At 47.5% G+C, this 14,964-nt stretch overlaps 1 protein-coding gene across 1 annotated transcript in view; it reads right to left on the reverse strand.

Moving 5' to 3' along the window:
* Positions 1-2,790: 2,790 nt before the first annotated feature.
* The window catches only part of LOC124620055 (neural Wiskott-Aldrich syndrome protein-like), a 36,582-nt gene continuing 24,408 nt past the window's right edge, over positions 2,791-14,964 (reverse strand). The window contains exons 2-3 of the mRNA XM_047146722.1: positions 13,513-13,937; positions 2,791-2,935 (exon numbers count right to left, since the gene is read on the reverse strand). Coding sequence (XP_047002678.1) covers positions 2,791-2,935; positions 13,513-13,937 — 570 coding nt within the window. The remainder of the gene's footprint in view (positions 2,936-13,512; positions 13,938-14,964) is intronic.

A 14,964-nucleotide genomic window follows, 5' to 3' on the forward strand; every position in this document is an offset into this window, starting at 1 on the left:
CTCCTTCACCTCACTCATCTCCTTTCCGAACAGCTTAATTCCCGTCGCTCCGCAATCTTCCTCTCCCTTGACCTCGAACGCGCTTATGACCGCGTCTGGCATTCCGGTCTCCTCTTCAAGCTCCAAACCTTTGCCCTTCCCATTAACTACGTCCGTCTGATCGGTTCCTTTCTCTCCCGCCGTCCTTCCTATGTCACCATCCATAACACAGATTCCTACACCTTTTTCCCCTCCGCCGGTGTGCCCCAAGGCTCCGTCCTCTCCTCCCTTCTGTACCTTTTGTACACGGCGGACATGCCGCCGCCGTCGCCCCCCGTCCACCTCCTCCAGTTTGCCGATGACACCGCCTTCCTCGCCCTTGCCCCCACCCTGCAACGCTCCCAACGCCTTCTCCAATGCCATCTTGACCGGTTCACCGCTTGGTGCAACCAGTGGTTGCTCAAGGTCAATCCCTCCAAAACCCAGGCGATCATTGTAGGCAAAACCACCCCTTCCTTCCGCCTCCTTGATTTCTATCTCACCGTCTATGGCCGTCCTATCGCCCTCACTCCCACCCTTAAGTACCTTGGCGTCACACTCGACCGTCGCCTCTCCTGGACTCCCCATCTCCAGACGATCCAAGCCAAGGCACGTTCCCGACTCCGTCTCCTCAAGCTCCTTTCCGGCCGTACGTGGGGTCTGGACCCCTCCACCATCCTCCACACCTATAAATCCCTCATCCGCCCTATCCTTTGTTATGCCCATCCTGCATGGATCTCCGCTCCCCCTACCTTTTATAAATCCCTCCAAATCCTTGAACGCCATGCTCTCCGCCTCACCTATCGCATCCGTCTCCCCTCCCCCACGCGGATCCTGTATGATCTCATCCCCTTCCCCCACCTCCTCCTTTTCCTTGAAAGGATACGGATCCTGTACACCTCCCGTAAACTTGATCCTCCTCACCCGCTCGTGTCCCCGATCCTCTCCCACCCCCGCCCGCTGCCGCGCCTGTATTCCCACGTCCCACCCGGTCTCCATCTCTCCACCCTCCTTACCCTCTCCCAAGGTGGCTTCCGCCAGCTCCCCCTCCCTGATGATGTCCTCCTCCCCTGCATCTACCCCTCCTATCAACTTTGATCCTCCCCCCCCCCCCACCTCCTGTGTCCTTTCCTTCAGGCACCCTCCCTCCCCCCCTTTCCCTTCCCTTCTCTTTCCTTTCCCCCCTCCCTCCTACCCTCTCCTCCGGGCTTCCCTCCCCCTTCCTCCCTCCCCCTCTCTCCTTTGCCCATGGCATCTCTGCTCTCCCCTCTCCCATTTCCCCTTCCTCCTCCTCCACCTCCTCTCTTGGCAGGTCCCCGGACTCGTACACGCTGAGTGGACATTCGCGCACCGGAGATCATCGCCATCAGTGTCTCGTGAGTGCCGTCGTGTTTCGTGTTCAGTGTTCCCGTCATACTACATCGTTCACCTGTGCCATCGCCATCTTCAGTGTTAGTGCGTCGTGACAACAGTTTGTAGAGAATTATCGTCGAGTGTGAACGGCTCCGTGTTTGTCTTTATGTGTCTACTGTTTTATTACCCACCGTTGTGTCACATTTGTGTATTCTTCCTGTTCTTTCTTTATCTCCTCTACGGCTGAAGAGCGGCGTACCATGCTGCTGACAGCCTGCCTGTTTGTACGGGTTTGAAAATAACAATAAAGAAAAAGAAAAAAAAAAACTAGAGTAAGGTCCCAGTTCTCTTCTAGATTCGCATCAGAGTGCACTCCGTGTCGGAAGCCGCGTCGCGTTTGTGCAGTTGCCAGGAACAGCCTTGGATGCTGTATTATGTAGCTCGGTATGCACGTAACAAAGAGTTCGCATTGGGATACAGTGTTAATTATGGAACAACTCCAGTGATTTATTCTCAGTTTTCGTATGTCGTGTTTTCACGTGTTGCCGCAGGACAGACTTTCTACCATTACTAGAGTGGCGTTTGATGAGTATTAACATCAGATTTTGGCGAGGATTCACTTTGAATATTTACATCGATAACGATTATTGAACAGTTTCGTTATCTAGGGATAACAGGATCCGCGCAATAGACTCTGAACAGCTCTGATAGTACAATAGCTGATATGGGTAATCAATTGTCTGGAATTTTACGTTTTATCGTTTTCAGAATATAGTGAAAATTGTTATAGTAAACTTCATTTTCTATGAATCCCAGGCATCTTCCTAAATCCTCAGAGCAATAAACTTCAATAATCAATAGCTTCAATTCTCCATCAGAGTGGGCACAGTGATCCCTAATTACAGGCATCACGTTTTTGCTAATCACTTTCTGGTTGCCAACATTGTAGTTAGAGAGCCTGGGTTGAGAACGGCAAACAAGTAATAGAAATTCTTATTTTCCACCCGCCGCCCCACAAGGTCAATAATATTTTTATCTAGTTGCTTCTGGCAGAGTTTTCGGGTGAGTAGTTAAACGAGATTACAGACAGCATCTTTAGACATGCCCCTCTAATTCTAACTGGTGCTCCGTCTCTATCGTCCTAGATAGTGACGTGAGGTGAAGGTGTAGTATTCCAGACTTAAGTCGTGATTCTGCACGTGTGGCTATCGTGTGAGGTAACTGGCGACGAGAGTATTTCACCGTCTCGAGTTTTCGATTACTGGGCCCGATATAATTCGTTATTATTTGAGGCGAGACGAGGCTCTGCCCCGCCGTACCGGGTAGCGGTGTGTCCCCCTCGTAGGCTGGAGAGGGGGGAGGGGGGGAGCGGGGAGGTGCAGACGCCCCGGGCGTCGTGGCGCGGCTCCCCCGTCTCCATTACAGAGGGCCCGGGTCTGCCGGGGCAGCGCCGGCGATCGGCGGCGCTTTCACGGCCAATAACGCGGCCGACACTCGATACTGTGGCGCCGGGGGCGGCTCTCCCGCGTCAGGTGGCCACCGGCTGCAGCCGCACAGCCGGCACCTACCCCCAGACACGTATCGCCCTATTTTTTGTTTTTCAGCTACACCTTGCACTGTGATGCAGGATGCTGCAGATTTAAGTGAAAGAGAATTGTCGACACGCTGACGCCATCGGATATTTCATAACATTAACACAGCATGATCCATTTTCTTTTTTTTGTGTCAGTTTACTAATACAAAGCGTCGCCGGTTCAGATCCAGCCCAACTGTCTCGGTGGGCAAGTGAGAGGAGACTGAAGGCAACGGCTGAAAAAGAGCCGACCATAGCACGTTGAAGGTGTGGCGGTAGAACTTTAAGTTCTGTGCCACCCTCCGAAGTACAGTTTCTATTATCTTTTTTTTCCTTTATTGACATTCGATTCCCTGAAGGGGGTGGGCTGGCAGCAGCTTAGTACGCCGCTCTTCAGCCTACAGATTTTTTTTTTTAATGAAGATAGTAAATAATAAAAGCAGGCGATAAAAGCGGTGACTTAAATGGTAAGATAGCGGAAAATTGTGGAACTTAAAACGTAAAACAAAAGGTTGGCGATGCTAATAAAATACACAGGAAGCAGACAGGTAAAATAATAGACAGACAATTAAAAAACACGGCGACAGTCTAGTGTCTGTTCGCAAGAGATATAGAAATCAGACCCAGCGACAGCATGATTTCTGTTTGCAACACTTTGGAAAAGACGCACAACACTGAACACTCACTTGCTTGAACACTGCACTAAAAAGTTGGCACAAATATGACACACCACAACCAAGGGCAGATGGGGGAAACCTGGGCAGATGATGGGAAAGAAAATGGGGAAGGAGAGGAAAACGAAGTGGGGGGAGGGGGGAAGGAGCCAACGGGGGATGAGGACACATAAGATGGGGGGAGGCTGGGCAGATGTGAGAGGGAGTGGTGAAAGGCAAAGGAGGGGAATGCAAAAGGACTTGGGGGAGGGGGAGAAAGGCAGAGATGGGGTAGGTGGGGAAAAAACAGGAAGGAAGGGGGGAAGAGGGAGCCCGGAGGAAGGACAAAGGTGGAGGAGGAGGTGGGGATCAGAGTTGATAGGAGGGGTAAATGGAGGGAGAGAGGGTATCATCCATGAGGGGGAGTTGATGGAAGCCACCTTGGGAAAAGAGATGAAGGGTGTAGAGATGGAGGGTAAGGGAAACACAAAAGTGAAGGCGAGGCAGAGAGTGGGGGTTGGAGAGTTGGAGAGGAGAGGAGCTACCAGAGGATGAGGGGGATCAAGGCAGCGGGACATGTAGACTATGTGGATATGTTCGAGGAATAGGAGCAGATGGGGGAAAGGAATAAGGTCGTAGAGGATCCGCATGGGGGACAGGAGGCGTATACGGAAGGGGAGGTGGAGTGCATGGCACTCGAGGATCTGGAGGGACTTAGAGAATTTGCGGGGGTGGACATCCAGGTGGGACTGGCATAACAGAGGATGGGACAGATTAAGGATTTGTACGTGTGGAGGATAGTAGAGCGGTTCAGCCCCCATGTCCGGTCAGAGGGGAATTTGAGGAGTCGGTAGTGATTGTGGCCTTTGGATTGGATAGAGCAGAGATGAGGGATCCACGTGTGGTGACGGTCAATGGTGAGGTCAAAGTAGGTGAGGGTGGGGGAGAGGCTGACAGGATAGGCGCAGATGGTAAGGGAGAAATCAAGGAGTGGAAGGAGCGAGTGGTACGACCTACAATGATTGCCTGGGTCTTGGAAGGCTTGATTTTCAAGAACCAATGGTTACACCATGCGGCAAAAAGTTGAAGGTGATTCTGGAGAAGGCGTTGGGACTGTTGGAGGGTAGGAGCAAGGGCAAGGAATGCAGTGTCATCGGCATACTGCAGGAGATGTACTGTATGGGGGGGGGGGGCATATCTGCCCTGTACAGGAGGTAGAGGAGAGGGGAGAGGACAGAGCCCTGGGGCACACCTGCAGAGGGGTAGAAGGTGCGGGAATCGGCGTTATGGATGGTGACGTAGGAGTGGCGGTGGGAGAGGGAGGAGGCAAACAGACGGACGTAGTTGACAGGATGGGCGTAGGTCTGGAGTTTAAACAGGAGACCAGGATGCCAGACATCGTTGTAGGCCTTTTTGAGGTCGAGGGAGACAAAAATGATGGAGGGAGAGGAGATGAGTGAGACATAGGAGCTGGTCATCGGCACAGAAGGAAGGTCGAAAGCCACATTGGGTGTTGGGGAGGAAGTAGTTTCGGTGGAGGTGTTGATGGATGCGCTGGGTAAGGATGGATTCCAATAGCTTGCTGAACACCGAGGTGAGACATATAGGGCGATAGGGAGAACATCAGGATTTGGGAGGTTTTCCACAGGCCAGGGTAGAAGCCGGTGGCAAGGATGACGTTTTAGAGGGTGGCAAGGACTGCAAGGAAGGAGGGAGGGCAGTGTTTGAGGTGGCGGTAGGTAACGCGGTCGCGTCCGGGAGCAGTGTTGCGTCTTGTGCGGAGTGTGAGGCTGATGTCCTGTGTAGTGGTGGGAGTGTTAAGTTCAGATGGTGGTGTGTGCCCCAAGTACTGGAAGCTAGGAGCAAGTTTCCGTTATCATATCCCAGCTTTTATTTTACTGCCATTGAATCACAGAAGATGCAAGATCAATCACTCTACCATTATATTATGCTCTATTCTATGCCATTATCCAGGGTTATTCTAAAAGATGGACCCATTTTTTAAAAAATTCGTATGTATTCAAGTTCAAATCCTAAATGAACAAGCTTTATACCATTGAAAAGAGGAAGTTTCAAAGTTTTTGGCGGGCGGCGGTGGGCGGGCAGTGATGGTTTCAGAAGCCTCCGATAGAGTTCGGGCGGCAATAGGGCCGTCATTCCGTTTCACTGTGAGTTGCGAGTGAGATGGCGACTGTGGAGCATAAGGTTTCCTGCGTTCTCGAGCTCGAGGAAAGTGAGTCGCAAATTGCGGGCATTTCGTACCAAATTCGGTATTCAGCCACCAACTCTCAAATAGCATTGGCCGTTGGTTTAAGCAATTTAAACAGAATGGGAGTGTGTGCAAAGGAAAAAGCACAGGCCGACCGCGTGTGTCAGAGGAAGATCTCCGGCGGATTGTGCGCAGCCCCAGCAAGTCTACCAACAGAGTTACTCGGGGACTTGGAATACCCCAACCAACTGTATAGAAAGTTCTGAGACGACGTTTGTTGTACAAACCCTACCGATTACAACTTGTGCAGGCTCTCAACCACAATGACAAAGATAAGCGTCTCGTATTTTGTGGTTATGCGCTAGCAAAGATTGAGGACGACGCATTTCTGCAGCGTGGAATTTTTAGCGATGATGCGAGGTTCCACCTTCGTGCAAAAGTCAGCAGACACACTCATCATTGCAACATAAAAGAGACTTATCGAAGATCGACATGTTCTGTGCCATATCCCGTACAAAGGTTTACAGGCCATTTTTCTTTGCGGAAGGAACTGTAACGGGAATGACGTACCTGGACATGTTGGAACAATGACTGTTCCCTCAAGTTATGAAAGATTCCCAGGATGGAGCTCCGCGCCATTGACACCGTGATGTACTAGGCTTTTTGAATGACTCCCTTCCTCAGTGCTCAATCGGTCGCACGGAACTTGAGGACCTGGGCTCTGCACTTCTGGCCACCGAGAGCTCCTTATCTTACACCCTGCGACTATTCCTTATGGGGTTATGAGAAGGAAGCTGTTTACGCCCCGCCTCTACCAACTACTCTGAACGATATGAGGAACCGGATCGCTGCTGCCGTGCACTCAGAAGATACGCTTTCGCGTGTGTGGGACGAGTTTGTCTACAGCGTCGATATTTGCCGTGCAGCCAACGATGGCTACATTGAACATTTATAACATTTATCACATTTCTAATTAATAAATAATTATTGAAACCTAATGAATTTATTAAATTGATATCAAACATTATGAAAAATACTTCGAAACTTCCTCTATTCATTGGTATAAAGCTTTTTAGTTTTGGATTTGTACTTAAATAATTACGAAGTTTTGAAAATGGATCCATAATTTTGAATAACCTTGTATATTTGCTACGTATTTGTTGTTTGTTGCACTTCTAATTGCGAATTAAGTGAAGATGGTGCAGAGACTACACATTTCTGACCGTGCTCGGATTGCATCTAGGATGGAAGTACGGCAGTCGCCTTTAATGGTGCAACGATGGTGGAGATGGGAGAGGGGAAAACACCGACTCTGAACGTCGAAACAATAAAGAGACTGCATGTGAATATGTTGCGTACACGCTCGGTTATTCACCAAAGGGCTGCTGGGCCCCCAAAGAGAGTTGTCGCTGGTGAGGCCAAAGTCAGCTCTGCTGTGGTGTTTGCTCGAAGTCCCACGAAATCCCTGAGAAAATTTCAGAGGGAAACCGGTTTCTCATATGGATCGGTCTAACGGGTAATGGAGGAGATCTACGGCAGGCCATGGAAACCATACTTTGACCAATCATTGTCACCGGAAGACTGTGATGTTGGGATGGAGTTTGCTGAATTCACATCACAATGGATGGAGGAAGAATCAAATATCCCGAGTAAAATTTTGTGATCAAACGAAGCCCTGTTCCATGTGGGTTGGTTCATAAATAGCCGCAACTGCCGTTAACGGGACCTGGTAACGACAGTCCTCGAGTTACGATTTAAAATTTGCAGTGGCTCTGAGCACTATGGGACTCAACTGCTCAGGTCATAAGTCCCCTAGAACTTAGAACTACTTAAACCTAACTAACCTAAGGACAGCACACAACACCCAGCCATCACGAGGCAGAGAAAATCCCTGACCCCGCCGGGAATCGAACCCGGGAACCCGGGCGTGGGAAGCGAGAACGCTACCGCACGACCACGAGATGCGGGCAAAAAATTTGCAGTCACGCCCTTCGTGGACAAATGTTCAAATGTGTGTGAAATCTTATGGGACTTAACTGCTAAGGTCATCAGTCTCTAAGCTTACACACTACGTAACCTAAATTAACCTAAGGGCAAACACACACACCCATGCCCGAGGGAGGACTCGAACCTCCGCCGGGACCAGGCACACAGTCCATGACTGCAGCGCCTAAGACCGCTCGGCTAATCCCGCGCGGCCTTTCGTGGACAGTGTGGTGTTTGCGGATGATGGAACTGTTATCGGTTTACATTCTTCGAGAAGCAATAAATGCGCAGAGGCATGTGCAAAAGTCATAAGCTTTGTTTTAACCTGGGGCGGTGTGGACAATGTGCACTTTATGCACTTTGGGTACCTCCCCATTTTGCTTTGATTTCGCGAGAATAGCTTGACAGTGCTTTTCCACGCCGTATTATTCGACGTCGCGGAAATGTTGAGTGGCCACCGTGAAGTCCAGACTTGACCGCACTTCATTATTTCCTCTGGGGAAATTTGAAAGAGGAAGTGTTTGCCAGAAAGCCACGTGACTTGAACAATTTAGCAGCAGTCGTTAGGGAACAAATGATAACGTTGCAAGGATCTGCCAGGAAAGTTCCACCCCGATTGTAGCGGTGCTATGTGGAAATATGAAATGACAAGAGCCATAATACATAACAGAACTGAAAAGGACCATGTAATTTTTTTTAATGAGTAAATAATAGTAAAATGAAAACAGAGATATAATAGTGGATCACCCTATATTATTCATTAACCCTTGAATGCATGAGTTGCTCGGCCAGCAAAAATGTAATAGAGGGATCTGTCAGACACCCACCTCAAAACAAGTGCTAAATGATGGTATTAAATGAAATAGTGAAGGGCTGGTGACACAGTGTGAATGAGAAACTATGTATAATGACATTGTGGCTTTTGTTTTAGTATAATATGAAATTATATATATATATATATATATATATACATATATATATATATATATATATATGTTAGTATGTTGTAGTTTTCCAGAGTTGAATAACTGACTGTCAGTTTTACTGATCCATACCATAATTTTGCTCATACTCTTCAGAAATTGTTTCACTATGCTCTTTGCATATATATTTTTGTGCATTTGCACAATAATTCACAGCTTGTCTGTCTTACAGATGTGGGCACATTAACCATCTTCCAGTTGCTGCAGTCCTGTTCCGTTCGCTACTAATTCCACAGCGTGCGATGGCTTGTAGAACTTCCTTTTGGAGATGTGGCTTGTTGATTTTCCTCTCCACGTGAGTAGAGTTCTGTGTCTATCAGATCTGCCTTCCAAGTAGGTGGGATGTTATTGCGAGAACACAAGTTATTTACTGTCCCATACGTTTGCCCTTACACAAAATATCATCTTCTTCACTGTCTGTTTCAAGAGTAAGTACTTGCCTTCTGATCAAGAGAATGAACTCATGAGGTACTTTTTTTTTAGAATTAGCAAAGCCATACATTTGTTCTTTTTGCTCACACAACGTAAAAGTGTCAAATTGTCTTTCAGACGAAAATGATGATTATGAAAGTTCTCACGTCATGGGAGCCTTCATTTCGAGTGGATTTTCGTTTTTATTTAGTTATAATACCGTTTTACGGGAAAGGAGGAAGTTTCATGATTCTGTGTATTCGTATTCTACTCATTGGTGGCAGCGATTTACTGGTAAGGTAATCAGCAATTCTGTAGTCTGTGTCGTCTAATTCTTCACCTAAGATGCTAGAAGACATGGGTTCATTAGCCTGATGACCACCAGTGTCTGAATCTCTTTTGTCTTTCTCATTAAAGAGAGTTTTATCTTACCTTCAGTCGAGTGCTGGGATGTAACTTCTACAGTTCTTATGACCTCACAATACAGAGTGTAATTGTGCCAAATTGATGATTTTTTCAGTAATGTAGCTACTTTAATACGTCATTCTGTTAGGAGAGCCACTGATTCGCTACGGGGTCTAAACGATGCCTGTCATGGATTATTCGAGTAGTACTACAAAATTCATAAAACAAAATTTTTAATTTGACTTGCAACAAATAATGTACCTTCTGAAGAACGTCAGTTGTATTTATACGTATTACACAGATCATCAACTAAAATAAATATATTCTAAGACAGTTTCTTGAGAGAATGAAAGGTTGCCGCGTCTAAAAGACCCCCTGTTATGCATCAAAAGGTTAAATATGGAGCAGCCAAAAGAAAACGAGGCAGACTGTATAACTAACATGGTAAGGGCGATGGTAACGCAGGCAGGTTTTATATACGTCGTAGAAAGCCTAGAAGACAGTTCAATAGGTTTGACTTCTGGGGGAGGTCGAGTAGTTGCCACAACATATAAGGAACATTTGTTCAGTTTCCGTTTGAAGGCCGTAAAGTCCATAATCGGTATTCCAAACGGGCAAAATCGCCGTGAGGATTGAGGCAATCACACCACCGACGCACCATGTTGACGATACTTGTTTGCTAAAACGCCGCGTCCTGCTGAGTGAAGAAATGAGTAACTGACTGCTGCACAGGGATATCCGGCTTTCACGGCCTTCTTTGAGGTCCCGAAGGCGTGGTTATCACAGTCGGAGATTTCGGACTATAGGGTGGGAGGTCTGCTCTCTCCCACATGAGCTGGTGTAACTTCTGCCTTACGACATTTGCGGTATGTGGACGTGCGTTATAAGGATGCAGCAGCACGACCTGTCGCAGATTTCTCACACTTTTTGCCTCAACTGTACGCCGCAATTTCTCCAGCACTGCGCAGTACCATTCCCCAGTGATCGATCTGCCGGGTTTCTTGAACTGAACAGTGAGCCCCAGCAATCAAAGAACGGAATGAATATCATCTTTCCAACAAATGTTCGCAGATGACACTGTCATTTACCGTCTTATAAAGTTATCAGATGATCAAAACAAATTGCAAAACGATTTAGGTATCTGTATGGTGCGAAAAGTGGCATCTGATCCCAAATATTGAAAAGTGCGAAATCATTGACATGAGTACCACAATAAATCCGCTAAATTTTGGTTACACGATAGATCATACAAATTTAAAGGCTGTGAATTCAACTAAATACTCAGGGATTACAATTACGAATAACTTAAGTCCGGACGATCACATAGATTATGTTGTGGGTAAAGCTAACCCAAGACTATGATTTAATGACAGAACACTGAGAAAGTGCAATAGGTCTTCTAAAGAGACTGCTAATACAACGCTTGTACGTCCTCTTCTGGAGTACTACTGTGCGGTGTGGGTTCCCGAATCGGATAGGATCGACGGGAGACATCCCAGAAGTTCAAAAAAGGGCAGCTCGATTTTGTACAATAGTGAAATAGGGAAGAGAGCACCAATGATATGATACGTAAATTGGAATGGTATTCATTAAAACAGGGAGTGCTAAAAGGAACTCGTAAAACTTCGGCTACACGATTAAATCAGTCAAATCTAAAACTCGTAAATTCAACTAAATACCTAGGTATTACAAATACGAACAACTTAAATTGAAAGGAAGACATAGAAAATGTTGTGGTGAAGGCTAACCAAAAACTGCATATTTTTGTCAGGACACTTAGAAAACGCAACAGACCTACTAAGGAGACTGCCTACACTACGCTTGTCCGTCCTCTTTTGCAATACTGCTGCGCAGTGTGGGATCCTTACTGACTGACGGAGTACATCGAAAAAGTTCAAAGAAAGGCAGCACGTTTTGTATTATTGCGAAATATAGGATAGAGTGTCACAGAAATGATAAGGATTTGGGCTGGACATCATTAAAAGAAAGGACGGAACCTTCTCATGAAATTCCAATCACCAACTTTCTGCTCAGAGAGCGAAAATACGTAATATATATATATATATATATATATATATATATATATATATATATATATATTTTTTTTTTTTTTTTTTTTTTTTTTTTGAGAAAGCCAAGATTGTTTGATTGTAAGACCTTTCCTCCAATTACTGATTTCGACAGAAACGTGGTGCCATCTTCAGATTGGCATTATTTCACATACATATGCCGGCACGAGTGGCCGAGCGGTTCTAGGCGCTACAGTCTGGAACCACGCGACCGCTACGGTCGCAGGTTCGAATCCTGCCTCGGGCATAGATGTGTGTGATGTCCTTAGGTTAGTTATGTTTAAGTAGTTCTAAGTTCTAGGGGACTGATGACCTCAGATGTTAAGTCGCATAGTACTCAGAGGCATCTGAACCATTTGAACCACAGTGCATCGCTGTGGACAATCACGTCTTCCAGGACGACAATAGACATGTTGGTACAGGTATGTCTTTAGTTCGATGGAAACTCAGATTCCCTATGGCATCTTGACTGGCACGCTAAATCACCTGATCAGTGCGTAGATTACTAAGCCCTTGTAAAATTTACGACTGCAGTCGGTGCCAAATCGTCGTTCCTGCCAATACGGTATTGTCAGTGTCGGGTTTAAAACAGGAATTTTGTGGTCATTTTATATGTGATATACCATTAAAACCAAACTAACTTCCGAACGGGCCTCGGTAGGCCCAACGGAACCGACCGACAACCGTGTCATCCTCAGCCGCTAGGCGTCATTGGAAGCGGATACGGAGAGGCATGTGGTCAGCGCACACTCTCCCAGCCGTTGTAAGTTTTCGTGACCGGAGCTGCTAGTTGTCGATCAAGTAGCTCCTCAATTGGCCTCACAAGGACTGAGTGCATCCCGCCTGCCAAAAGCGCTAGGTAGACACGGACAGTCACCCATCAGAGAGCTTACCGAGCCCGACACCGCATAACCTATGGTGACGGGGAACCAGTGTTACCACTGTGGCAAGGCCACTTGTGACATACCATTAGAGACTTTATAATGGGAGTCAAATAGCGCAAACGGCCTTGCCGCAGTGGATACACCGGTTCCCGTGAGATCACCGAAGTAAAGCGCTGTCGGGCGTGGTCGGCACTTGGATGGGTGACCATCCATGCCGCCATGCGTTGTTGCCATTTTTCGGGGTGCACGCAGCCTCGTGATGCCAATTGAGGAACTACTCGACGGAATAGTAGCGGCTTCGGTCAAGAATACCATCATAACGACCGGGAGAGCGGTGTGCTGTCCCCACGCCCCTCCTGTGCTCATCCTCCACTGAGGATGGCACGGCGGTCGGATGGTCCTGGTGGGCCACTCGTGGCCTGAAGACGGAGTGCTTAAATTAAATAGTGCATAAACTATAAATTATGACTTTCTTTGAATAAAATATGGAGCAGTAAAATTTACGATGGTTTAGTAACAATGCAACAGTCCCTCCCCCCTTCCCTTTTAGTGTTCTAGGCTGAATCACAAATTAAATGTTTGGGAGTATCAGGAACAATGGGTGATAACAGCAACTGATGTCCCTACAGTTTGACAGCTGTGTGGAATCATGTCTGCAGTTAGACACGGCATACTTGTAGAAAGCTACTACAATTTTATAGCTGTGTGGAATCTAATCATGTCTGCAGTTACATACGGCATACTTGTAGAAAGCTATGAATATTCTTCTTCTCAAATGTCACTGTTAATGCTAGAGAAGGTGTTGCATGGTATCAGCGTGGTGTCTGCTGGAAATTTTCTCCGGTGTGCTGATGTGACCTCCAAGGTGTCGAAGTTATCACAAAAGTGGTGAGGGGGGGGGGGGGGGGAGGGGAGCTCTTAGGTTACCTCAGCGGCGAGGCAACAGAGGAAAGAAAAGAGCGACAGACGGGAGCAGTGTGCTGATAGGAGGAATGTGATTGGCGCTCAATACGGCGTGCGCGTAAGGCAGTGGTGGCGGCGGCGGCGGCGCAGCCCGCGGCGCTGGCGGTGGCAGCGCGCTAGCTGCCCCCGGGGGCGGCGGCGGCAGGGCGGGGGCAAGACGCGTGCGCCGCGGCGCTCCAATCACCGCCCGGGGCCACGCGGGGGGCGGCGAGGGGGCGGTGGTGGCGGCGGGGGCGGAGGGGCGCGGCGGCGCCTCCCGCGCTCGATACGGCGACTGCAGCGCCGCCGGCGGCCGCGTCTTGCCGCGGGGCGCGTCTTCTCGACCGCAGCCGACGACCACACGACCACTCCACTGCCCGGGGCGGCGGGGCGCACGCCGCGGCTTGACCACGCGCTGCCCGCTGTTAACAAAGCCTCGGGCGTGGGGTTGCTGAAAGCGATATGTGCACTCGCGCTGTGTTTGTCAGGCGAAACAACCCGAATGCTAACGAGGACCAATACCTGCAGGGTGTCCTGAGAAAGGTCAGCATTCCAGGGGATGACAGAAATGGTCGTATACAGTGTGCTCCATTCATCTTGAGCACCACAGATACATTTTGCCCAGAAGTAAAATAAAATAAAAAATATATATATATACGTACCAAGCGACTGCTGTTCAGTCATGAGGAGAACACTAACCAGTCTTGTGAACTATGTTGTTTACGAAGACATCAACAGTAGTATACATTTTTTTTAAATATTTCTTATTCGATAATCCTCTTCCTCACGTTACAACGCGTCGCATATTCAAGTTGTTGTTATCGGCTTCAGTTCGAAAACTGATTTGCTGCAGCCCTCCGTGCTACTCTATCCCGCACAAACCTCTTCATCTCCGAATAACTAATGGAATCTACACCCTTCTGAACGTGCTAACTGTATTCATCTCTTGGTGTCCCTCTAACATTTTTACCACCTGGACTTCCATCCAATAGTAAATCAGCGATCCCTTGATATTTCCTATCAACTGAACCCTTCTTTTGGTCAAGTAATGCACACAATTTTTTTTGCTGCCCAGTTCTATTCAGTATCTGTTCATTAATTACGTGATCCACCCACACAATCTTCAGCATTATTCTATAACACCAAATTTCAAAAGCTTCTATTGTCTTCTTGTCTATACTGTTTGTCGTCCATGTTTCACTTTGCATACATGGCTACACTCCAAGTACGTCCAGAAAGGACAGAACTCTGTATTCGATGTTATCAAATTCAGATCCGCTTTCCTTGTCATTGTTAATCTACATTTTATATCCTCCATTACTTGGCTGTCATCAGTTATTTTGTTGCCGAAATAGCAAAACTGATCTGTTGTATTGCTTTAAGTGTTTCGCTTCCGAACCTGATAGCCTCAGATTCATCTAATCTAATTCGATTACATACCTTTACCCTTGTTTTTCCTTTGTTGATGTTCGTCTTAT

This window comes from Schistocerca americana, chromosome 6 (genome assembly GCF_021461395.2).
Source record: "Schistocerca americana isolate TAMUIC-IGC-003095 chromosome 6, iqSchAmer2.1, whole genome shotgun sequence".
Lineage (NCBI taxonomy): Eukaryota > Metazoa > Arthropoda > Insecta > Orthoptera > Acrididae > Schistocerca > Schistocerca americana.